Source organism: Artemia franciscana, chromosome 5 (genome assembly GCF_032884065.1).
Source record: "Artemia franciscana chromosome 5, ASM3288406v1, whole genome shotgun sequence".
Taxonomy (NCBI): Eukaryota; Metazoa; Arthropoda; class Branchiopoda; order Anostraca; family Artemiidae; genus Artemia; species Artemia franciscana.
This window is the reverse complement of record NC_088867.1, coordinates 51,374,372-51,400,283: the sequence shown is the minus strand read 5'-3', so window position 1 is coordinate 51,400,283 and position 25,912 is coordinate 51,374,372. Positions and strand designations below refer to the sequence as shown.

General features: G+C 36.4%; 1 protein-coding gene across 7 annotated transcripts in view; it reads left to right on the top strand.

The window, feature by feature from the left end:
* Positions 1-25,912, top strand: part of LOC136027568 (microtubule-associated protein futsch-like) — a 682,876-nt gene that overhangs the window by 608,397 nt on the left and 48,567 nt on the right. For all 7 annotated transcript variants that reach the window (XM_065704944.1, XM_065704945.1, XM_065704940.1 and 4 more), the window contains 4 exons: positions 10,907-11,078; positions 18,453-18,736; positions 20,046-20,184; positions 22,863-23,131. In XM_065704944.1, coding sequence (XP_065561016.1) covers positions 10,907-11,078; positions 18,453-18,736; positions 20,046-20,184; positions 22,863-23,131 — 864 coding nt within the window. The remainder of the gene's footprint in view (positions 1-10,906; positions 11,079-18,452; positions 18,737-20,045; positions 20,185-22,862; positions 23,132-25,912) is intronic.

Genomic DNA, 25,912 nt, shown 5'->3' with positions numbered 1-25,912 from the left:
ACTACCTCCACTCCTCCTTCTAGAGGGCCCTGACCTTTGATGACCTTAAAAATGTGTGCGTTATAAAAGTGAAACCTTGCAAAATAGATCTTCTGCTTAATTGAAGTACAACGAAATTGTTTTCAGCGTCATAACTTTGCTCAATTCCATTTTATAAGGTTTTAAAGATATGCAAATACATTTCCTAAATTTTGAAGAAAGAAAACATTGATATGGCTCAAAATTCTACTCAAATAACAGAAATTGCATTTTCAGAACAAAAGGCAGGGAAAAAGCAACTAGTAACTGAAAATTAAGGAAAAATGTTTTGTCAAAATTTCAATAGGACCTGTCATGTAGGCAAATTTCAGCGCCCTCTAGAGGGAGGAGTGGAGTTCGGTACTTTAAAGTACCTTTTCTGGGACATACTTTAGCCTATAGACCCATCCCTGAAAGTTTCATTTTCCTAACCTAAACCCTTTCCAAGATAGCATCTTTTCTTAATCCCAAGCTCAATGACCTTTAATGAGGTTGTACAACCTGTTATAAAAGTGGAACCTTCAAAAATATATTTTTATATATTTACTTATATATATATATATATATATATATATATATATATATATATATATATATATATATATATATATATATATATATATATATATACAATACTATTTATATTTACTATCATATATATATATATATATATATATATATATATATATATATATATATATATATATATATTTACTATTTACTATTACTATTATATATATTTACTATATATATATATATATATATATATATATATATATATATATATATATATATATATATATATATATATATATAGCCTTGTTATATATATAACAAGGCTCAAGAAATATGTTTGAGTCTCAAAACTCCCCTAAATCCTGATTTACGCTATGAGTTCTTAAAGAATTTGGATAAATACGTAGTAAATGTTTAAATAATGACCTAGGCCTAATTTAGCTGGAAAGGAAGTGAATACATCATTTGGTGCATTTTTCATGCACATTCCAAATTTATTAATCGCCTGGTAAATTCTGTTTTGAGCCCTTGATGGAACCCCAAAAGGTAACTTTGGCCTGTTACCTTGTCTATAATTTTAAGAATATTAAAAAAAAAATTTCAAAAAATTAAAAATTAAAAAAAAATCACTTAAAAACTAATTAGATATAAGAAAATATGCCTACCTTTTAAACAAGGCCTTAAACAATTCTCTTTAATGCTTTCCCTGTTAGCAACAAAGAAAAAAATCAGAAAAGGAAAATAAAAAGGATGTACACAAATCCTTTGTCCCATACAAAAATGTGTCCATACAAAAAATTTTAAGCCCCTTTAGGGCTTAAACTGCTCTAAAGGCGGGTAAAAAAAGCATCAACTTATGTATTAATTTCCTTTCTAACTAAACTGATGGAAGAAGTACAAATTTACCGCTCAGTGACCAATAATGAGCTCGGGTAACCTTTTATGAAAGTAAAACTTTCAAAAATATATCTACAGCACACACAAGGCTCAAGGAATGTATTTTAGCCTCAGAACCTTTTCTAAATCCTAATTTGTAAGTTTTTAAAGAATTTGGATGAATATTTCCTAAATTTGGAGAAAAAACTTGAGAAAAACCGGGACCGGGGACCGGACATTCAATTTTTAACGAATTAAATTGAAAAAAAACAAGATTTTTTAACTAAAAGTAGGGAGAAACATTAAAACTTAAAATGAACAAAAATTATTTCGTATATGAAAGGGGCCGTCCCCTCCTCAACACCCCGCTCTTTACGATATTTTTTTTTTATTGTTTAAAAAGTAGAGTTGTGAGAAAGAATCAAACTTTAGTGTAAAGAGCTGGGCGTTGAGGAGGGGATAGCCCATTTCATACACGTAATAATTTCTGTTCGTTTTAAGTTTTAATGTCGCTCCCTACTTTCCGTTAAAAAACTAATTGTTTTATATAATTTCTGAACATTTTTGAATTAATGCAGGTTTTGATGGATAATTAAAACGAAATTTGTCTATTAATTTTACCTTTTTTGGCTAAATGGCTTTATCAAAATTTTGATTGGGCGATTTTGAGAATAAAAAGGCCGGTGGAAGGGGCTTAGTTGCCCTTCAATTTTTCGGTTACTTAAAAAATCCGCTAGAACTGTAATTTTATTTACGAACGGTTTTATTAGCAATAAATATACGTAAGTTCGAATTTTGTTCCAATTCTTTAAGAATGGTCCCTAAATCACAAAGGCCGTTCAATTAGAATAAAAATATCTCTTTTGAAATTACTAAAAATACTTTAGCGTAAGGAGCAAGGTATTGAAATGGGGACGAACCTCCTCATATACATAATAATTTCTTTTCGTTTTAAGCTTTACTGTTGCTCCTTACTTTCAGTTGAAAAAAACTTATTTTTTACTTAATTTATTTTTGTTTTTTTAAATAATGCTGGAAAATCCTGCGCCCCCTTCACGGAAATTCTCTTCCCCCATGATAAATTTCTCGATGGAAAGATCCTCCCACGTAACCTCCTCTTCCCGACCCCTCACCAGAAAAACAAAACAAATTAAGACGCATCCTTGTTCTATAATTAAACAAACAAAAAAACTAGTTTTTTTTTAACTGAAAGTAAGGAGCGACATTAAAACTTAAAACGAACAGAAACTACTCGTATATGAAATGGGTTGTCCCCTCCGCTATCCCTTACTCTTTACGCTAAAGTTCTTAATTGTTTTAAAAAGCAGTATTGTGGCAAAGAGTCAAACTTTAGCGTAAAGAGCGAGGGATTGCGGAGGGGACAACCCATTTCATATACGAAGTAATTTCTGTTCGTTTTAAGTTTTAATATCGCTCCCTACTTTCAGTTAAAAAAACTAGTTTATTTTTGTTTAATTTCTGAACGTTTTTGGATTAATGCATGTTGGATTTTGGCTCTCCGCACATAAATTATTAAAAAGAAATTTGCAGATTAATTCTTTTTTTGGCTAAATGGCTTTCTCTTAGTTTTGATCAGACGATTTTGAGAAATAAGGGGTGGGGAAGGAGGCCTAGTTGCCCTCCAATTTTTTGGTTACTTAAAAAAGTAACTAGAAATTTTAATTTTTAACGAACATTTTTATAAGAAAAAAATATACGTAACTTAAGAGTTAACTAACGTAACAAACTTTTATATTCTTATATTTTTATTATGTATATGAGGGGGTTTGTCCCCTCGTTAATACCTCGCTCTTTACACTAAATCTTAATATTTGTCCCAATTCCTTAAGAATGATCCCTGAATCAGAAAGGCTGTAGAATAAATAGTTGAAATTACTAAAAATACTTTAGCATAAAGAGCGAGGTATATATCTCCTCCTCAATACCTCGCTCTTTATGCTAAAGTATTTTTAGAACCCCTCATATGCGTAATAATCTCTGTTCGTTTTAAGTATTAATGCTTCTCTTTACTTTCAATTGAAAAAACTTTTTCATGTTTATATTTTCATTGTCTTTTTTTAATAGTCATGCTAAAAAATCCTGCGCCCTTTTCATTCAATTTATCTTCCCCCATTAAATATTCCTCCAAGGAAAGATCCTCCCATATAGCTCCCTCCCCTGAACCCAGGCACGTACGCAGGATTTTTTTTCGGGGGGAGGGGCCAAACCCTTCGAAAAAGCAGATATAAAGTAGCAATTTTTTATTTAGTAATGCGAAAAGCACGTATATCGGAAAATACAGACTAACTTTAATCTGTAGTATTGTAGCGGATGGGGGGGGGAGAAGACTGAAGCCTCAAAAGTACGTTTTAGGCTCGGGTTATGTTCATAGCGATTTAGAACCAGTAATTAATCTATTATATCCCACTGAAAGGGAAATTTTAGGGTTAACAGTGCAATATGGATGCTGCGGGGGGTAGTTCTTTTATTGTAAAAACGTAGATTTTAATTGAAAATAACAGTTTCCAAAATTGATCCATTAAAAGCCGTACTTTATCCTGAAAGGGGGGGGGGGGATAAAACCCTAATATCAAGGATAATTCTATTTTGCTGTGGAAAACAAACTCTCTTTACAAAAAAAAAATAAAAGCAAAATTGCTAATTACTTAAAAGAGGATAAAAAGTTAGACAGAAAATGGGTTAATAATTGGGCAGTTCCTTGACCGGATAATGGCATGCTGTAAATTCCCCCCAAAAAGGCTTCACACATGTATCTAGATTCTTAATAAACCTACTTTTGCCAGAAATCCGAAGAAACCATGGACTAATTTAACATTTGACAAAGTTTTTTTTATTTTGGGGGGCCCGAAGGCCCCCCCTTGTGTACATGCCAGCCTGAACACCACACCCAAACCAAAAAAAAAAACCCAGAAAACGTCGGTACACTTCCCAATAACCATTACTGTATGTAAACATTGGTCAAAGTTTGTAACTTGCAGCCCCTCCCCCAGGGACTGTGGGAGGGTATGTCATCCCAAAGACATAGTTATTATGGTTTTCGACTATGCGGAACAAAATGGCTGTGTCAAAATTTTGACCCGTTGACTTTGGGAAAAAAATGAGCGTGGGAGGGGGCCTAGGTGCTCTCTAATTTTAGGTGCCCTCCAATAAGCGATAAAAATCGCTTACAGGCTAGCTTCAAATCCTTTTCAGTCATTAAGTAAAAAAAAATAGTTTTTTTAACTGAAAGTAAGGAGCGACGCCTCGCTCTTTACACTAAAGCTTTTAATTGTTTTAAAAAGTAGAATTGTGACAAAGAGTCAAACTTTGGCGTAAAGAGCGAGGGATTGTGGGGGGGACAACCCATTTCACATACGGAGTAATTTCTGTTCGTTTTAAGTTTTAATGTCGCTTCTTACTTTCAGTTAAAAAAACTAGTTTTTTTTACTTAATTTCTGAACGATTTTGAATTAATGCATGTTTTATTTTGGCCCTCCGCACATAAATTATTGAAATGAAATTTGTATATTAATTTTTTTTTGGCTAAATGGCTTTCTCTTAGTTTTGATCAGACAATTTTGAGAACTAAGGGGTGGGGAAGGAGGCCTAGCTGCCCTCCTCTTTTTCGGTTACTTAAAAATGCTACTAGAACTTTTCATTTTTAACGAACGTTTTTATTATTAAAAAAATGCGTAACTTAAGAATTAACTTACGTAACAAACTTTTATATTCTTATATTTTTATTATGTGTACGAGGTGGTTTGTACCGTCGTTAATACCTCGCTCTTTACACTAATTCTTAAGTTTTGTCCCAATTCTTTAAGAATGACCCCTGAATCAAAAAGGCCGTAGAATAAATAGTTGAAATTACTATAAATACTTTAGCATAAAGAGCGAGGTATTTATCTCCTCCTAAATACCTCGCTCTTTGTGCTAAAGTATTTTTAGAACCCCTCATATGCGTAATAATCTCTGTTCGTTTTAAATTTCAATGCTATTCCTTACTTTCAATTGAAAAAACCTTTTCATGTTTATTTTTTCATTGTTTTTTTATAGTAATGCTAGAAAATCCTGCGCCCTTTTTATTGAATTTTTCTTCCCCCATGACACATTCCTCCAAGGAAAGATCCTCCCACATAGCCCTCCCCCATCAACCCCACCCCCAAGACAAAAAAATCCCCCTGAAAACGTCTGTACACTTCCCAATAACCATTACTATATGTAAACACTGGTCAAAGTTTGTAACTTGCAGCCCCTCCCCCAGGGATTTTGGGGGAGTAAGTCATTCCCAAAGACATAGTTATTATGGTTTTCGACTATGCGGAACAAAATGACTATCTCAAAATTTTAATCCGTTGACTTTTGGAATAAAATGAGCGTAGGAGGGGGCCTAGGTGCCCTCCAATTTTTTGATCACTTAAAATGGGTACTAGAACTTTTCATTTCCGTAAGAATGAGCCCTCTTGCGACACTCTAGGACCACTTGGTCGATATGATGACCCCTGGGGAAAAGAAAAAAAAATAAAATAAAAAATAAATAAACACGCACCCGTGATTTGTCTTCTGGCAAAAAATACGAAATTCCACATTTTTTTTTAGATAGGAGCTTAAAATTTTTTCTATAGGGTTTTCTGATACGCCGAATGCGATGGTGTGATTTTCGCTAAGATTCTATGCTTTTTAGGGGATGTTTCCCCCTATTTTCCAAAATAAGGCAAATTTTCTCAAGCTCCTAACTTTTGATGACAAAGACTTAATTAATTGATTAAACTTATATATTTAGAATCAGCGTGAAAATTCGATTCTTTTGATGTATCTTTTAGCATCAAAATTCCGTTTTTTGGAGTTTCGTTTACTATTGAGCCGGGTCGCTCCGTACTACAGTTCGTTACCACGAACTGTATGATAAGGAAATTTTGCTCTAGGATTAAAATGGGTTTAAGCCTATCTTTTATGCAATTTCGTAAGCATCAAAAATGAAAATAGAGTAGAGATACAAGCCCTATCAAAGGGGACATGAAGAACTCCCTGTCAGATTGGTTTGAAATATCCCCTACCACTGAAAATAGGCCCCCCCCGAAGCTTTTTGTAATTTTATGACAGTTTCTGTAATATTTATTGTTTAGAAGGATTTGCCTTTTTTTGTCTATTTTAAAATTTTCTTAACATAAAATCGAAAAATAAGAGGAGGAGCTAATGCTAAATACTATCCATGCCCCTCCCCCTCTCCCCTAGCCATTATGGGAATGTCTTCGCATTTCGTCCAAAATAGGCTAGTGTCATTTTAATTCCTTATTTTATGGTCATTTTGAATATAGGCTAATAGTTGTTAGCTTGAAAATGTACCTCTCCCCCTGATAGTCCCATATATATCCCTTGGAAAATGTAAAAACAATGAAATTCTTACTTTATAATATGCATCCTGTTAATATTAATCTTAATACCCTTTTGCTTTCTATTGTTATCCATTTTTAAGACTATTTCACATAAAATTTTGATAAATAATGCGGTCAATCAGAGATGAAGATGATTGCAGAATAACTCGTCTTAATAAAGAGCCTACGAGGTATGACTATATTCAATGAATGTAGGAATATATTACTAGAGCTGTACATTGGATCTTCGGGGGAGGGGGGATGCATTTCCAATATGATGACTGTTATATTGAAAAGGAGCATAAAATAAGGAATCCAAAATGCACTATTTTCGTTGCATTAAAGTGTTTCCTTCTGAAAAGCAGAAAATCTTCGTTGTCACACAAATTGGTGCTCCCATCTATAGACACTATCTTAGGTCGGGAGAGCTTTCGAAGCTCATACTTGACCGATGAAATATACTTGTCATTGTACTAATAACGTAATAGAGCGCTCCCTAGTGGAATGCTCCTACGCTTGTCGTACTGCAATTCTCGACCAGGAGAGCAGGAGTCGCATATCGTTTTATGATGATTTCGTGAGGCCTTATATTGAAAGAACCGGGGCAATATTCACAAAATAAAGGATTTTTTGAAACAGCTTGATGAAAAACTGTTATTTTAAACTTTGATGAAAACTCTTCTATTTGAAAAGACTTAAAACTAGAAAATTTACAAGCATAAACTCACACAAAAAAATAGAAAGCAAGGGTTGATTTGATACCAAGTGCTATTTCCATTTCTTGTGTTTAACTTCATTTGACCGTTAGAAATCCAGTGGGCTAGTTGCCATAAGGGCTCAAGAAAAAATCTTTTTTCCATCTATATTTTACTAAATGATTGAAACATTCAAATGTCGGGATTTCTCTCCCAGAGAGAGTTTGCTTATATGGTGCTCTGTGATATGCTTAAATCTTCAAGTCAAGGATTTCTCTATTAAGTAACAACGGCTTGTTTTATAAACTTAACACCTGATCCTGTTAAAATAAAGAGCAAAGCCTAAATAAAGAGTCATGTGCCTTCAATGTAATTACTTTATTTTTATTTTCCGACCACTTCGTACGGAAAGTATGATGTTTGGAGCGGGTGTATTCGATTTCTAATTTTTAATTAGAAATCGAATAAACCCTATTTAATATAAATTTAAATTTTAGTTTTTAATTTTTCCTCTTTTTACGAGTAAAATATGATCGGAGTCCAACCAGCCTCCTTTCTGCGCCTTTATTCTATTCTGTAACCCCTCTTCTCTGACCCTTCAAGACATCCGATTAAAATTTTGATGTAGCCATTGAGGGGTTTCTCACTTCTTAACCCCTGGTCTTGTCTGTGTGACTTGTTTGTGTGTGACTTTATTTCTTGGAAAGTCACGTATGCTGCACATTTCCACCAAGCTTGGCCGAGTTTCGCCATGCTTGGCAAGCTTTGAATGTGCCACCTGATGTGCATGATTTCTGAAAGTGAGTGCCGCTTCGGAAGCCATTTTGTTGAAAACTGCCAAACAATCCAATAAATATGCCTACACAGTCACTGTGGTAAGGTCTGAAATAATGCAAATTGTGAGTTGTTTACTTATAATTTTATCTTTGGAAAAGAGCTTGTTTGATGTTGGGTGTGCTTTTGGCTTGAAACTTTCAGGAAAAGAATCAAAACATGAATCAAGGAATCAGAATCAACGTCAAAAGTGACAAGGAAGTTGGGTACTAAATAAAAGCAAAAACTTAGGTCCGTAATCCCTTGAATGAACCACTTTTTGAAAGAAATGACCTTAATGGAGTGCCAATTTTGCAATCAAGAAGCTATCCAAGTAACAATTCTCGACAAATGTAGGTTAATTTCTACTAGCTGTCAAAGGCATCTTTCACGCCAATATTCTGCTGGTATTTCGTCGATATAGAAGTTACTTTAAACCTGTGAATTTTCACTGCAGCCTGTCCGTTTTTTCCAGAAAGCTAAAGTTTGAACTGCAATGGAAGCCCTAAGGCTGGATTCTTTAACCTGCTCTGCCAGAAAAATGGCAGTTTCTCGTAATAGCTTGGGTCTTGATAAATTTGTGTTGGAATCTCCGGCAATGGATGTAAAATGATGCAATTGATGGGATATGATGCTCCCATACTTTTTCCCCAGGGGGGGGGGATATTCTGAAAATAGAAAAAAATGTGAATTGAATTGAGCTTGTAGTAGAATGTGCAAAAATTAGTATAATCCTAATATTTGAGAAAAAAATAATGAAAAAGACACCGCTTACCTTAGTAAAAATCTTAGCTCTGCTCCTTCTCGAAATTAGCCTTTGTAAGAAACGTGTCTCGGCGGGTATAATACTGAGGGGGGATCTAGACCCTTACTACTAGGTTATATGCACCGTACCCCTAGATTGACATGATTGTGGGCTCCTGATGCCGTACACAATTTTTTGTTGTTGCTGCTGTACAAACAATGGTAGATATGGGGTCAAGCCCCCTCTATTGATGCAAGTTCGCGAAAATGTTAGATGGGGGGACGGGATAAAGTATACTTTTGAAGATCTGGCGGGGGGGATTTTGTTGCTATTTCCTTTTTTGACGAAAATACAAAAAAAAGGTATCTGTTAAAGTATAAGGGAAGGCGTAAAATTTCAGGGAAAACGGCTAATTCCCCATCCCCTTCTCAAAGAGCACTACTAGCCCCCATCGGCTCTGATACAGTTTACTTTTCCGTAGTTTGCACTTACATGTTTATGAAGTTGTCCGAACAAAGACAAAGGATATGGGCCGTCAGAATTCCTACCTTCTCCTCGCCCTACCTAAAATCCTGGATTTGCACCGGGTTACTAAGCAGTGTTCCAGTGTATTTTGTACATTGCATTTTCCGTTTAATTATATTACGTATTGTAATAGTTCTTTTATTTTCCTTTGGGTAAATAAAATGAGGCCAGTTAGGAATATTGGTGCTATATAAGTGCCTCCTTGGCTGACACAGAGTAAATTAACCCTAAGTATCATTCAAAGATTCGTAGTAATCGTCACGTATGTCGGGAAAGAACCTAAGGTTGAATGACCTCGTTTATGAGAAATGGTTCCAGAGAAATTTACCATGCCCTGTTTTGGTCTAATATCTACTTAATTCCAGGTGTGTTAGACTGTATTACAGAGATTCGGTATATTCGCATGATAAGCTGATGTCGAAAAATTAATCCATGGTGGGGGCACATCAGACATAGATCCTAAAGCAGTCAACCCCCCCCCCCCGTCCGTCTCTTCATGATCACCTCTGTCCATTCTCTAGTTAGAATCATGACAATACCATGGTACTGTCTAAACATACGCAAAGAACGAATGAAATACACAAGCAAAAAGACATGGGTACAAATAAAAAAAATTACCGATCGTTGAAGGGGAGGGGGGGCTCAAAAATATGAAAAGGCAGATATGTTTTGAAAAAAGTTGTATTTAGGCTCTGAACTCATTGCTACATATGATCATTAGATATGCTGAATATAATGCCGCGGTTTTCATCAAGATAGCCCCCCTTTTCCCCCCTTTTAAGGGTGGTTCTCTCTTTTTCGTATATTACGCAAATTTTTTAGGCTCTTAACTTTTTAGGAGTAATCTGGAATTTAATGAATCTTGTTCAGTTGGAATCACTGTAAAATGGAGATTCATTTGATACAGTTGTTATTGTCTTTTTTTTTTGTTACTGTAGATACATGTCGCTTTTTACTTGCAATTCTACTAACGTAAGCAAGCATCATGAGTCAGTTGGTTTGTGCTAGTTTTATAGATATACGTTGTATTGGCTAAGAAGCAATATTTTTTTTTTTTTTTCAATTGGCAACACCGCTCTTTACTTGCATCAGAAAAACTTTTTTAAATTAACAAGTTCAAAAATCCTGATTTTCAAAGGTCCACATAATAGCTTAATGACTCTCTTCTCTCCCACCATTCTTCCTTCCCTTTATAAATCATTTTAAAAGTAAACCTTAATGTTTGAATAACCTTGAATCTCCATTCCCATATAAAATAAAAATAAAAAATAAAAACATATTAAACAAGTAAGAGTGTAATAAAGAGTCAATTATTAACTATATTTTATATCTAATTTTTACAGACTTCTGTAGTTCAGCGTAGAGACGAGACACCGGCTCAGCAATTAGAAATTGGGATACCAAGTGCTGCTTCCTTTCCAGCTCCAATGCAGGAACCCCCCTCTATTCACATGGCTGTTGGCCTTGGCAACAGTTCAAAAAAGAGGAATGAATGGGAGGAAAATACTATACCTGGTAAGTTTAAACTTCTAGATTATTGCAAATTCGAACAATTATTTGTACAGATTAAAAAGCACAATTGGTTTTACTTCTGAAGATAGAATAATCTGTTATCCTTCAGGAGATGGATGGTGATAGATTTCCAAAGATCGTTCTTTTCGGCCAACCATCTAGGGCCAAAAGAAAAGCAGGTTACCCTCGAATAACATGGAAGAGGTCATAAGGAAGCCTTTAGAGTAAACTTAAACTTCATGCGAGGGTGTAAAGAAGGGAGCTCTGAACAGACTAGAACGGAGGAGGAGCGTACGCAGTTTTGTTGGCCTCAGGCGGCTTGGAACTGCAGTGAGTTATTAGCAGCAGAAGTAGTATTAAATAACAATAGACTTGTGAATGCTTTAATTCTTTTGTCTAATATGAAGTTGATTCTTTCAAAAAGAAAAGCTGGTTTTTATAAAAAAAAAGGATATGTTATTAATTTAAGAATATCATATCGCCTGATGTCTCCGTGAGGGCGAATATTCACTTCGCTTTTGCTTTGGATCAGATGTGTAATGCCCGCGGCCAGTCCGACCATTATTCAACATGAATAAAAATGGGATGCAGAAGAAGCGTGCGCATCAGGCGGCGTGATTATGCATTGAGTTGTTAGTCGTTGCAGCAGTAGTAATAAAAAAATTTTAAGTTCACCTTAGCCATAAATTTTCGATTCCACTTCCCTTGGCTGTATTGGAATCAAACAGTTCGTGGTAACTAACCGTAGTAAGGAGCGACCCGGCTTAATAGTAATCGAAACCTTAAAAAACAAAATTTTGATACCAATAGTTACATCAAAAGAATCGAATTTAAACACTGATTTCAAATATATAAGTTTCGCCAAGTTTAGTCTTCGCCCATCACAAGTTACGAGTCTGAGAGAATTTGCCTTATTTCAGAAAATAGGGGGAAACATCCCCTAAAAGTCATAGAATCTTAACGAAAGTCACACCATCAGATTCAGCGTATCAGAGAACCCTACTGTAAACGTATCAAGTTCCTATCTTCAAAAATATGGAATTTTGTATTTTTTGCCAGAAGACAAATCACGAATGCCTGTTTATTTGTTTGTTTGTTCGCTTGTTTAGTTTTTTTCTCCCAGGGGTTATCGTATCGACCCAGTGGTCCTAGAATGTAGCGAGAGGGCTCATTCTAACGGAAATTAAAAGCTCTAGTGCCAATTTTAAGTGACCTAAAAATTGAAGGGCACCTAGGCCCCCTCCAATTCTCATTTTTTCCCAAAGTCACTGGATCAAAATTCTGAGGTAGCCATTTTTATTCAACTGAGTTGAAAAACCTAATAACTATGTCTTTGGGGACGCCTTACTCCCCCAAAGTCCTCATGGGGAGGGGCTGCAAGTTACAAACTTTGGCCAGTGTTTTCATATAGTAATGGTTATTGGTTATTGGGTAGTGTACAGACGTTTTCAGGGGGATTTTTTTGGTTTCGAGGAGGAGGGGTTGAGGGGAGGGGTTTACATGGAGGATCTTTCCTTAGAGGGATTTGTCATGGAGAAAGAAAATTTCTATGAAGGGGGCGCAGGATTTTCTAGCATTATTTAAAAAAAAAACAATGAAAAAATAAATATGAAAAAGTTTTTTTCAACTGAAAGTAAGGAGCAGCATTAAATCTTAAAACGAACGCATATGAGAGGTTCAAATCCTCCTAATACCTCGCTCTTTACGCTAAAGTACTTTTAGTAATTTCAACTATTTATTGTACGGCCTTTGTAATTCAGGGGTCATTCTTAAGGAATTGGGACAAAATTTAAACTTTAGTGTAAAGAGAAAGGTATTGACGAGGGGATACGAAATTCGTTATAGAAATACGAATATAGAAGCTCGTTACGTAAGTTAATTCGTAAACTATGTATATTTTTTAGTAATAAAAGCGTTCGTAATAATTAAAAGTTCTAGTTGCCTTTTTAAGTAACTAAAAATTGGAGGACAACTAGGACTTCTCCCTCGCTCCTTTTTCCTTAAAATCGTCCGATCAAAACTGTGAGAAAGCCTTTAGAGAAAACAAAATTAATATGCAAATTTCGTTTTAATTATTAATGTGGGGTGAGCCAAAATCAAAACATGCATTAATTCAAAATGGTTCAGAAGTTAAATATAAAAAAAAACATTTTTTTTTTTACTGAAAGTAAGGAGCGACATCAAAACTTAATACGAACAGAAATTGCTCCGTATATGAAAGGGGTTGTTGCCTCCTCAACGCCCCACTCTTTACGCTAAAGTTTTTTAATGTTTCAAAAAGTAGAGTTGAGAGAAAGAGTCAAACTTTAGCGTAAAGAGCGAGACGTTGAGGAGGGAACAGCCCTTTCATATACGGAGTAATTTCTGTTCGTTTCAAGTTTTAATGCCGCTCCTTACTTTCAGTTAAAAAAACTTGTTATTTTTTATATTTAATAACGGGTGGGATGGCTAGGCCAAGTTTTACGGATAACACATTGCCAAAGATTATGCTTTTGGTATGTCATCAAGGGATTTAGCCGGGGAAAAAGTGATTTACGGATGACAGATCGGCAAAGATTGTGCTTTTTGGAAGCACAATCAGATTGTAATATAGACGGGAAAATTGGGACGTTTAGATGACGGGAAAATCACGTTTTATAGATGACAGGTTGACAAAGATTGTGCTTTTCGGTCATCCATCTGGGGCCAAGCAGAAAAAAGGCCGTTCCCCAAAGGGTAAAAACAGGTCATAAAGAAGAATTAAAAGGAAATAAGAATTTGAACAGACTGTGGGGGGGGGGGAGAGATGCACGTAGTTGCCTTGGCCTCGGGTGATTGTTGCTACAATTAGTTGTTGCTTGTAGTAATAGATAATTTGTCAAGTGATAGTTCTGACGGGGCAAAATTAAAGAATTAAATATGCTCAGGCATGTTTAAATTTTTGTTATTCGAAAAGACATTGAAAAGAGGGAAGTTTAGAACAAAACTTTTCCTTCCTGTAAGATGAACCAGACAGAATATACAAACTTTCATCAGTAGGTAATAATTGGGAACAAATTAGGTTTCGTAAGACCCTTTAAAGTCAGTTTTTTGTCATTCTGACATTCTTGTTATTCTGATAAAAACAAGAAAAATCTAAATTCGTTCATAATTCCGGTCTTTTTAATCAAAATTTGTGATTACTGCTTTTTTTGGGCATAGCTTTAATATGTTATTCTAACCCTTTCTCGTTTTTTTTTTTTTTTATCAAAATTTAGTTTCACAGTCTGTTATCAAGTAGCAGTAGTACCTTATTAACAAGCAAACTCTCACAACATAAAAACTGCCGAGCTTGTTGCTTTCTGTCAGCTAGCCTACATTGTATATAAAAAAAAAACATGCCAAAACACATACCAAAAAACATACCTTTATCAAGGACGGACTTCAACCGGTCCGCGTCCTGGGCCAGAATGGTATTTGGTGCCTCCTGTCATATGTTTTTTGTTCTTTTTTTATGTAAATGCTAGTATGTACAATAAAATTCAAGAAAAATATAAGATTTAAGGTTACAACGAAGAAATAAAAGTGTTTTTAGGGTTGAAGATGGAGATAGCTGCCAAGTGAAAAAAAAATATCGGTGATCTCTAGCCCATATCGAGACGACTTTCAACTAGTATGTCAACAAATGCAAGTGAACAGCTCATTGATTTATCAAGAGATAAGTCTCTGAAAAATAGTTTTAATCGGAAACAGGTATCAAAATTCTGGTTGTCAGTTGCTGATACCTATCCTTGCCTCTTTGAAGAAGCCATGAAATTTTAAATTAAATTTAAAATTACAAAAAAAATGGATTTTTAACTGAGAACTTTTATTGTAAGTGTTTTATTGTTTTTTTATTTTTTCTTTGCTGAAGATGGCCCTTAGATATAGGGCCGAAATATCCAAATAGGTTTTAGACTACTTGTAGTCTATTCTCGCGTCAATGAAGCTGGACAGATTACAGTCTTATGCTTTCGTGTCGGAAAATGGGCTTCAATGCTATTGGCCGATGTGCTTTAGTAAGTCAATTGCACTCTTTAAGCTTACGTCAGATAAAGAAGTCAGATAAGCAAACGTTGCTGATTTGTTTGAACCATTTGTTTGGAACTAATATAAGTTGCTCTGCAACTCAACTAATCTGAATGTCATATTCGTTTTTTGATGATAGGGACAGTCTCTTCACAAGACAAGTCTACTGAGGAGCGAAGCTCTGTCTGTGTCTGTGTTATATTGAAAAATATAAGATTCCAGGTTACAACGTTTCATGGTGCCGCAATACACATATAATTATACACAATTATACACGATTGTACAAAATCAGTCTTACTCTGTATATTAGGACTTTATATACTTTTTTGTTCAAATATTATTTGATCAGTTCAACAATTGGCTTGCGAGCCGGCACCCCCTACGAATCAGCGAACAAGGCAGGCTGCACCCGTTGCCCCCTTAGAATCGTCTCTGTCTCTTACCTATCTTTAGCATTCCATTAATGAAGTAAACTAAAAATTGTCCCAGCATAAGGCCAACTGGGTGAACCATAGCTTTAATTACTGAATAGATATCAGACAATAAAGAAAAAACATTGCAATACATGATCAGGGAGACATCCACCAGGATCTAACAAGAATGGTGGAAAATAATAGGGGTCATGGAGAAGTAGACCTCTTTCCTTCTTCATGCACCTAATGGATCATTCGCTGGTAGGATGGAAGAAAGGCACTAGAAGTTTTCCAAAATACGTGCTGTCTGGTATCCTGCTTTATATTAGTGGGTCTGTGGTCCAAAGCAGCTGTGTTTGCTCCTCCCCCTCCGCACCTTCAGTACTTTGTTAATGAACGACAAAATATTGCTTGTCTAATTAGAATTTTGGGTTCTTGTGTGATATAGCCCTGACCACTCAAGTTGTTTATGCATTGAAGCATTGCAGAACCGTTTTTTTGCGTTAGTTTCTTTCACCTTAGCTTGAGCAAGACGAAGAGAAGTGAGGGAAGAAGAATGGTAAATATATAATTTTGGCTATATATTTGCACATTAGAGGTGTGTGGGCGGGGGTAAAGTGTTTGGATAGGAGGAAGTTAGAAAATAAATCTCACTTCATAATATATAATTGTGCCACTTCGCTCTTACAACATTTGACTGCGTTTCCACCCCCCCCCCCCCCTAGTCATACGAGCCTCTTCCTTGCGCTTTCAATTTGCAAGTTAGTTCTAAAGTACATCCTTTTAACCTGTTTACCCCTACTGTAGCCACTGTAATTATGCCCTGGTCATTTAGGGTCTGGACCAGGTCTAGTGCCGAAAACCAGTTGTCGTAAGAGAGTTTGTAGGTCATGTGATTTGGGACTCCCCTCGCAAGTCGGAGGACAAAACCAGCACCAATCCCCAAATCACTTGTATCAACTGATCCCTTGCCAGCGTACATTTCTAAACCTTTACACAAATCCACTTATTCCTACTCTGGCAATGAACTTGTATCCCCATTTATGTGTTTTTTTCTGATTGTACTGCTTCAGCGATATTCGCTGCTTCGTCGGAACTATTTGCTCATCAATGACCTGGTGTTCTTCCGGGTGTATCTTCATGATGTTGGTTCGAACCTTCTTTATCAAGGGACAAACTTTATAAATCTTGTCGTAACCAGGTGTTCCGAGAGTCTTCTGCGACACATTGTCATTGAAATGCAAATACTTCTTTATCAGTTCAAATCTGTCACGTGACATAGCATCGGCTATCACGGAGTAACGAGTTTCGTTTGACAGGTAGCTGCGATAGGAGAGCATTTTCCACTATTCCTGTAAACGAAATGGCTCCCAGGAAACGTTCAATTGCAGCCGAAGAAACCCTAACTGCTTGAAATCTTCTGAAGTGCATGTATATTCGTTTGGTCGCTTATTTGGCATATTAGTTCGTTGTCAAAAAACAACCTGACATATTCCAATGGGGTCTTGCCGCTCATTTCTTGGTCAACTTGAAGCTGATCTTTCGACAGTGTCTGGTGGAATAAAATCTACTCTCCCCCAAGCCATGTCTCGGCGTCTCATTGGTTTGGAACTAGGAATACTTGAAGCTTGTGGTAGGATTTCTTCACCTCCGTTAGCTTGCTCCTCATCCTGACTGTCACAGTCATTGGATTCAATTCGGCCGGTTTCTATTTCAACATCGATCAGTTATTCTAAGGCTTCATCAGGAGGAACATACTGTGGATCAGATGGGTCTTCAATCTTCACTTGAAAAGTCTTCCAAGTCAGAAGTATCATCTGGACAGAGAACAAAATTCATAGCTTGCCAATGAAATTGGGCGTGGACGTAATTTCTTTGTAATTGTAGAGTAGTCATCTTCCTACTGTTTTTGGTACAGTGGGTGTAGATTTGTCCATTGCAACTCTAGAAGACCATATTAGTTTAGGAACTCAGTCAATCTTACTAATTGTATATACATGAAATTTAGTAATTTAGCTACAGAAAGTTTAGGATTTTATTATCGACACTGGCAACCCCGAGCTGTTGTGGATGGTTGATCAGAGCTACAAATACTATTTGGCTTGGTTGAACCATCAGAAATTACAAGATAGTGGTGTAAATACAGTGTTTACGGGGTATCTTAGCATATCACACTTTATATACGCTCTGTAGCCTGAAAAGTTCCTATTTCTAATGATGGTTCCTCTAGGAATTACGATTCTTAGGGCCCCTCCTTTCCCTTGTTTTTTACTCTATCGATGCAAGACACTTCATTAGAACTTTCAGGCCACCCTCTCTGCCAGACCAGGGAAACAAAAACTGTAGAACGCATCATTACGTTGTCAATTACAAAAATACATACCCACCTATCGGTAATATACAAGGAGGCAAAATATACTTACTTTGACCGTTATTATATCACCCAAGGGTGGAAGATCATAAACTGAGAAAAATACCATAACTGGGCTCGTTGACTCATTGACTATCACACAACGATACAAAACACGAGGGGTTAGCTTGTGTAGTTTTGATAATAAAAATTTCTGAAATTTGTGGCTCGTGAGCGAGCCACCGGGCATCAAAGTGTTAAATTAAACATACAAATTCAGTTTAGAACGGACAAAAATCACTGCATACGACAGTTTGGTTACTATCCCCTCTACTGAAAACTATTGGTGCTTTACTGAAAACTATAAGTGTCTTGAACAGTCTTGGAAAAATAGTCATGAAACATGTTGTTGCAATTGGCTATTTCCACGTTCGACTCCCTCCACGACACTGCTTGGTTCTTGACACCTTGGGCCAATGACAGCTCACTTCTGGTTTGACTTGAACTGCAAACCCAAGGGTCACATAAGGCAACCTTAAACTGCAATTTGTTCTCTTTGTTTTTATTCACTTCAAATTACTCTCTTAGGTGACAAAGCCGAAGATTTTAAGGCAAAGCCTGTAATGAAAGTGGAGCAGCCTATACCCCAAAAAGTGGCTCACCGTCGGTTAATGGCAGAGAGGGCAAGAAACAGAGTACTAAAATTGGTGGCTCCCTGTGAAGTTACAGCGCCTCCAGTGGCGAGAACTACTACACACTGGGATCAAATCTCTCAAAGATTTGAGAATGTCATCCAGCTTTCTAATGGAGATAAACCATCTAATCCAGTTTTGGATAGACTTGGATTTTGGAAACTGACTTCGGATGATGAAGTGAGTATCTTTCAATCCTGGTTTCATAGGATGGCTTGAATCCCCTCGGCTATGCCCCCGATGGCTTGAATCCCCTCGGCTATGCCCCCGATGGCTTGAATCCCCTCGGCTATGCCCCCGATGGCTTGAATCCCCTCGGCTATGCCCCCGATGGCTTGAATCCCCTCGGCTATGCCCCCGATGGCTTGAATCCCCTCGGCTATGCCCCCGATGGCTTGAATCCCCTCGGCTATGCCCCCGATGGCTTGAATCCCCTCGGCTATGCCCCCGATGGCTTGAATCCCCTCGGCTATGCCCCCGATGGCTTGAATCCCCTCGGCTATGCCCCCGATGGCTTGAATCCCCTCGGCTATGCCCCCGATGGCTTGAATCCCCTCGGCTATGCCCCCTACAGTAGGTTGAAAATTGACATTTTATTCACTACATTTTGTTCTTCTTTTTATGACAGACTCCAATTTTTGCGCTTTATGTTTCCCCTTCTTTTTTTTCTCTTTCGTGATTTTGCAAAAGTTAAAAATTATGTGTCAGATGGAACATTGGTGGCAGTAGCCTCCTATGCATGAACAATATCTTCCATAAGTTTTTGAAAAAACTTTGTAGTTGACGACTTTTGTCTGTTTGCTTTTTGGTCTATCCAGTAGTCAACATAGCCAATACTGGGTAACTGTCTGGGTAACTGTCTGTCTGACCGTATTTCAAATAGTAAACTGCACGCAAAAATAGTTCTATCCCACTTTCTAGTGCTATAATGAGGGAAAGACTTAGATGGCTAGGACACGTTCTTCGGATGAACAATAACGGATCGCCAATGATAGTCCATTTTGGCTGACCATATAGGGCCAAACGAAAAAACCATATAGGGCTATATAGGTTCGTCCCAGAAAGGGTGTGAAGATCTCGTAAGAAAGTATTTAAGGGAAAAAACATGGTTCTTATTTGAAGGGTGTAAAGTGGGAAGCTTTGAATAGGTTGGGACAGCGCTGCTGTATTTGCCTCAGGTGTATTGGTGCTGCAGTGAGTTGTTTGTAGCTGTAGTATTTTTGGAGGTGCTGTTTGTAGTAGATATATGCTTATATAGTGAATAGTTTGGATTTAACTATTTAGTGTTTTTTTTTAGTGTGTCTAGCTGCTGTATAGCCAGTAATACCCCCCCCCCTGTGCCCTTTCTAGCTTTAACAAATTTTAAGCTTATTAAAAGACTTAATGAATCTGTAATTCAACTAAAGAGAAGAGAAAGTTGGGAAATTTGGCTAGTTTGCAATTAACATTTATTTCAGGTCGCTTTTTGTCACAAACCTTTTATTTTCAGACACGGATGGCTCAACCTCAGGAGACCCCTATCTCCGATCCCTCTCTTGCTCGAGTAAGGGATGTCAATCCTGGTGACATAGCTTCTAGCACAGAGGATATTAAAAGAAAAAGGAATAAAGGGGGTGACGACGATAAGAGTATGTATATATTTTTCATACAATTAAACTTTATAGTTGTATTAAAGTGGTATTAAAGAATCTAAACAAAAATTAAAAAATACCCGAAAACTCTATTTACTTATTTTTTCTATTGAGTATTTAAATTTAAGCTGTAGTTAATAAGTACGGAACCTTCTTTGAACCTAAAAAATTAAAACAACAAGTTTAAATTATATTCTTATTTAGAAATTGTTCGTTAAAAAATTATATTTTTTAAAACCAATTTTTATTTTTATTTTTAAGTATTTTTTTTTAAATCTAATTTTCAGAAAAATAAATTCTATAGTTTTATTGCAATGTTATTAAAGAGTTAAAAAAAATGCCCATCAACTTTGTTTATTTCTTTACTATTAAGTATATAAGCTGTAGTTACTAACTAGGGATCCTTCATTGAACCCCAAAAAGTTAAAACAATAAATCAAAAGAATATGCTTATTTAGAAATTGTTCGACAAAAAGTTCCATTTTATAGGGCTAATAAAAAGCAATATTAAACTTAAAGTACCGAGGACATCAACATTCAACTTTTTTGCCTCCTGATTCCATCTTCGGTCTGTTCCTACCTTATAACCAAGATTTTCTGCTATTTTTTTAGGGGGGGGGGGGGTAGGTATGTAACTATTAAGATTTTTTCGTTGCCTAAATTTTCTCCTTTGTTGCCACATTTGAATCCTGAAAAAAAAACAAGGACGAGCTTAGCCATACGGTTGTAGCATGAAAACTATCTTCAGTCTATCATCGAGCAATACAACAATCAATAGGGTGGTTTAAGTGTTTGTTTTAAACCACTACGCTAAAGTGTTTTAGTACTTCTAAAATAGCTTTTCATCGTTCAAATAAAACGAACATAGTGTTTCCAGAGTCGTTCTTAAAGAATTCAAATTTTACTTTTTTTTTATTAGCTTTCTTATAATGATTGTGATGACTTTAGACCAGTGGTTCTTAACTGGGGTCCATATGGACCCTAGGGGTCCATGTAGTATTTTCGGGGGTCCACAGGCAAAACACAACAAATTGGGGGTCTACAATGATATTTTGGGGGTCCATGAAGAAAACCAACTCAGAACGCCCTTTATTTTTAAAATTTCAATTTCTGGTGTAATTTACTGTTCACTTTATATTGTGTTCACTGTGTGATACACCGTCAACACTTAGTTGCAAAGAAAATGAGTGCATGTCTGCATGATGCCCTTACTGTTGTAATAAAAGTAGTTAACCATAGTAAATCAAATTCCCTCCAAGACCGCCTTTTTCGTGAATTTTGTAAGCAAAATGGAGAAGACCTTGAGTGGCTTGTATTACATACAGAGGTGAGATGGCTATCAAAGAGGAATTGTCTTAAGCGTTTCATTGCACTTTGGGATTCTCTTGTTTGCTTTCTTGCTGACACACAACTTGGAGCAAAACTATTTGCAAATAAATGTGATGTGTTTTACTTATCAGATATATTTGAAAATTTTAACTCACTTAAAAAATAGCTTCAAGAAAAGAATTCTGATATCTGATATCTAGTAAAAGTACTATTGCTAGGAAACTACAGCTGTATAAGAATAATATCAGACGTCGTGCATTTGAACAGTTTCCTTGTTTGGCCTGTGTTAACAGCGATTTGCAAGATGAAGATCTTGCATTATATGGTGAATATTTGGAAAATATTCATGAAGATATGCAAACTCGGGTTGGAGACCTACTCGGGATGGATATACCGATTTGGGTTTCAATTCCTTTCGAAGATAATTCCTTTCGAATGTAGTAAGGAGCGACCCGGCTCAATAGTAACCGACATTTTAATATCAATAGATACATCGGAAGAATCGGATTTTTATTTTTATTTTAAAAATATAAGTTTCATTGAGTTTAGTCTCGCCCATCAAAAGTTACGAGCCTGAGAAAAATGCCTTATTTTTAAAAAATCTGAACAGCTAAAGTAAAAGTCACTGGGAAATGTATGAAGTAAGGATGAACAAAAATGTAAATAAAACGGTAAATAGGTATTGTTCTTTTTTATTTCTTAAAGTCTTGAGAAATAAAGCGCTTATGTTACAGATCTTGCCTTTGAACGAACATACTTTATTCTAAAATGACACATTCTGGAGTTTTAAGATATTACATTCAGGATCAGAAAGCTTGTAATCCTGGTTCAACCTTTTAAACAATCAGTATCATGAGTCGGAGAGTGCGTTATGAAATAGCCACCAAAAATCACGTGGAATGCGATGAAGTGTTTAAAAAAGACTCCCATGACACCCCAAGACTCTCATGACACTGCAGGTTGTCCCATCCTTAGGCTATTGTTTTTAGAGGTTACAATAAAATTTTCTTCAATCTTCATCCTCTACAAGCGTAGAGGAGTGATGCAAGCAGCATATTTTGTGTGGCATTAAGTAATTTCTTGTGCTACAACTTTTGTCGACAAAGAGGGTACAGTATCTGTAAGATCTGGCAGCGTTGCATCATATTAGATAATTTAACTATGTATTTACACTGCAAATTCGAAATTTTTCAGTGTTTGGTCTTTACAGTTGAGCATGCTCTACTGCTAGTCAAAATATCTGTACATAAAATACAAACCATATCTTTCGGTGCTGATAGCTGGTGCATCCTCTTATCTGACACTATAACTTTTTCTTCTTCCTGTATTTAAAACGTCTGTTCTAGGAGGTAAAACAAAGGATGACTACGGCAGGCCATGCGCTACTACAACAAAGGATCAGTCAGTCAAGAACTATGAAATGGTTGTCCATCGTGAAGTTGCCCAGTGGGCTAAAAATGGTACACCAAAAGAAGCAGATACGAAAGACGAAGTAGCAGTAGTCCCAGGTTCTAGAAAAAGACGTTGGAATCAAGACACTGCTGGATCAAACAAAGACTCCTCAATACTGGATTTGGCCCAGTCTGCTATGAAACAAGAGGCTTGTAATACTGAAGCAAGTATCTTCAGTTTTTTTTTTTTTTTTTTTTAATTGATAATACGCTACAACTTTTACCGCATACTTTATTATGCTGATACGGTTCATATTTTAATTAAAACTTTAGTCAACTACTAATATCTTTGTTGTTGTCCCACCCTCATTTTCGGGGAACGTTGGGGGAGGGTCCAACAACGAAGAAGATATATCGATTGTTGGACATAGTTAATAACAATATATCTATATGTAAATTTTTGTATGGCCGGTGGGTGAGTGGGTAGGCGCGGGCTTTTCACATAATTTATCTGTTTATTGCATTATTTTTTAATTTCCATTTGGGGTTCAAGAGAAAAGCTTTCTTTTAGGGAAAATACCTTCGATAAGTTGTCTCACTTGGTTTTGTCATGGTAACCTGTTGCAAAATGAAAGGGATATATTTAAAACTTAGTTCCTTCTGAGCCATCTATGGCGCATAGGGTGTCGATAAAGCCTCTGTAGACATCTTGCGTGGTTGCTGTGGCGAGGAGACTTTCCACTAAGAGCAGTGATAGGGGCAATACTCCTACACGAACTTCATTTGAATATACCATAAACCTCACTAGATCCGGTGAATGACCTTCATATTCCCGTTAGGACATGATTAACATACATTCGACCTTCACTGAATAAGAGGAATGAACAGTTTTTATAATACCTAATATTTAGTAATCCCATGACAATTATATGAATTTTTTTTATTTGGGCTGAATGAAACTGGTCTTTTAACACGCGATTCGGTAAAATAAACCGGACACATTTTATAATACGAACCGAGTCTTAATGAATCGAAAGCGACAAATCTGCTACAACTTTTTTTTTCTTATGACACGTGTGTGGGTAAATTAAACCGGCAAACTTGATGTTCCCCAATGAATCAATTGCTGTGGTATTTTTTTTTTTTTTTTGAGAAAACTTATGATCAACCATGTCCCACTTCCTTTGCCCAGCCTCCCCTTTTTTGGACTTAGAATTTCTGGACTCAGAATATTTTGGAGTTTTCAATTGTTCTGTACTCCAAACTCGAACCGCGTATATCCTTCAGCTAAGTGTCGGAGGAGAACATAGTCATTGGCCACTCCTCTATCCAATATATCCCTTCTAAGCCCAAACACAACCCATTTATTCATCCAAATCCCCTATTCCTTACCTATTCAGACGTTTAATATGATTCATCCTACTTATTTATTCATTTTTTTTTTATATAATCCTATTCTACGGATACCTAAGTAATCAGTGGAAACACGGGGGAAAGTGGCCGGGTTTTTTCCTTGCCATAACGCAGGGCCGATACGCACATTCCTCCAGACGTCGTAAGCTTGACTCTTTTGCACTAGCTTTGAGTTTCCTGTACATAATTCTACCATTTCCGCTGAACCCCATCCGACATGAGTCTTAACTGTGTCAAGCGGGGCTCTTACGTTCACCATTTCAATTGCTGCTCCCGATCTTAAGCCATGTGGTGTCTCTCCATCATATAGTCCCAGCTTACTCAAATTTTTACCATACATAGTCTTACGTCATCGTATGACAGTGGTTCCAAGCCGATTCCCCAAATATTTGCTTTCGGGAACAAATAACTTTTCGTAACAGTAAAAGTTGGCCTATCTCCAGAGGATTTTGCGTTGTCCACAAGTGTGGAAATTGGACAGATTTTTGAATTCTTGTTTGGGGAAGTGGAGAAGACCCGGCCTTGAACTGATTCGATAGTTTTACCGTAGGACTGGAAAAATATCATGGAGTTTTTCTTGTGTTTTCTCACTACCGTCATTGGTAGTCTTTGTAAGTCAGAGAACCATGTTGCAGTGAAAATTGAAGTATTAAAAAGCCCATTTTCGCATTAACATAAATTTCTCAAAATGGTTACTTTCAGACATTATTTTCCGTACTAAAATTTCCGCAAGGCATTTTAACCTAGCCGTTGACATTGGGATGGCTTGTCGAACCGGCGATAGAGCATTTTTTTTTTAGAAACAGTTTTTACATATTGTCCCACTTCATACGACAGAACTGGATTCCCCAAACTTGTTTGTGCACTGTATTGTCCTTTCACACCCATTTCAGTGAGAATTGTAGATAGTTGACCCGTCAGTGTGCTCAAAGTACTTGCATTTAGCCGAACTGGGTAAGAGCGGTCCCGTAGGGCGTATTCCCCTGATAGTTTACATTTTGGTTGGTGCACTTTAGTTTGCCCCATTTATCTTTTGAAATTAAAAACCGTATGATATCCAAGGGTGATACCCTCTCTAGTGTCCCCTCCTCTTGGTACCATATAGCCATGAATCTCTCTAAACCCGATTTTGGAGCATCTTTCTGTTTTTCATATTTTTAATTTTTTAAACTTGACTGCAATTCAACTCTCCTTTTCTCTATGTCCAGCTTGAAGTCCTAGAAATATGTATATATATAAGCCTTTAAAGAAGCTCATTCGATATTTCATTTATTTATACCTTTTTTTTCGAAATTGAATAATACAAAACTGATGCAAAATGGTACATGATGTATGATGAGAAATTAATGGTACATAGCACAAATAAACATAAACTCATAACCTAATCTCCTATCTTGCATATATCCTGACAGCAAACAAATCGGGTTTTAAAGCCCTCTCAACGAAACCCTTTTTTGACGGAGTGAGAAGTGGCCCAATATTCGCTTTTTTGCTCAGTTTCAACCAGCTTTCGGCTTGCTTACAAGCTTTGGGCCACCACGTAGGAGTTACTGGCAGCACTGGAACAACCAGCTTATAAACCCCTTCTGCAT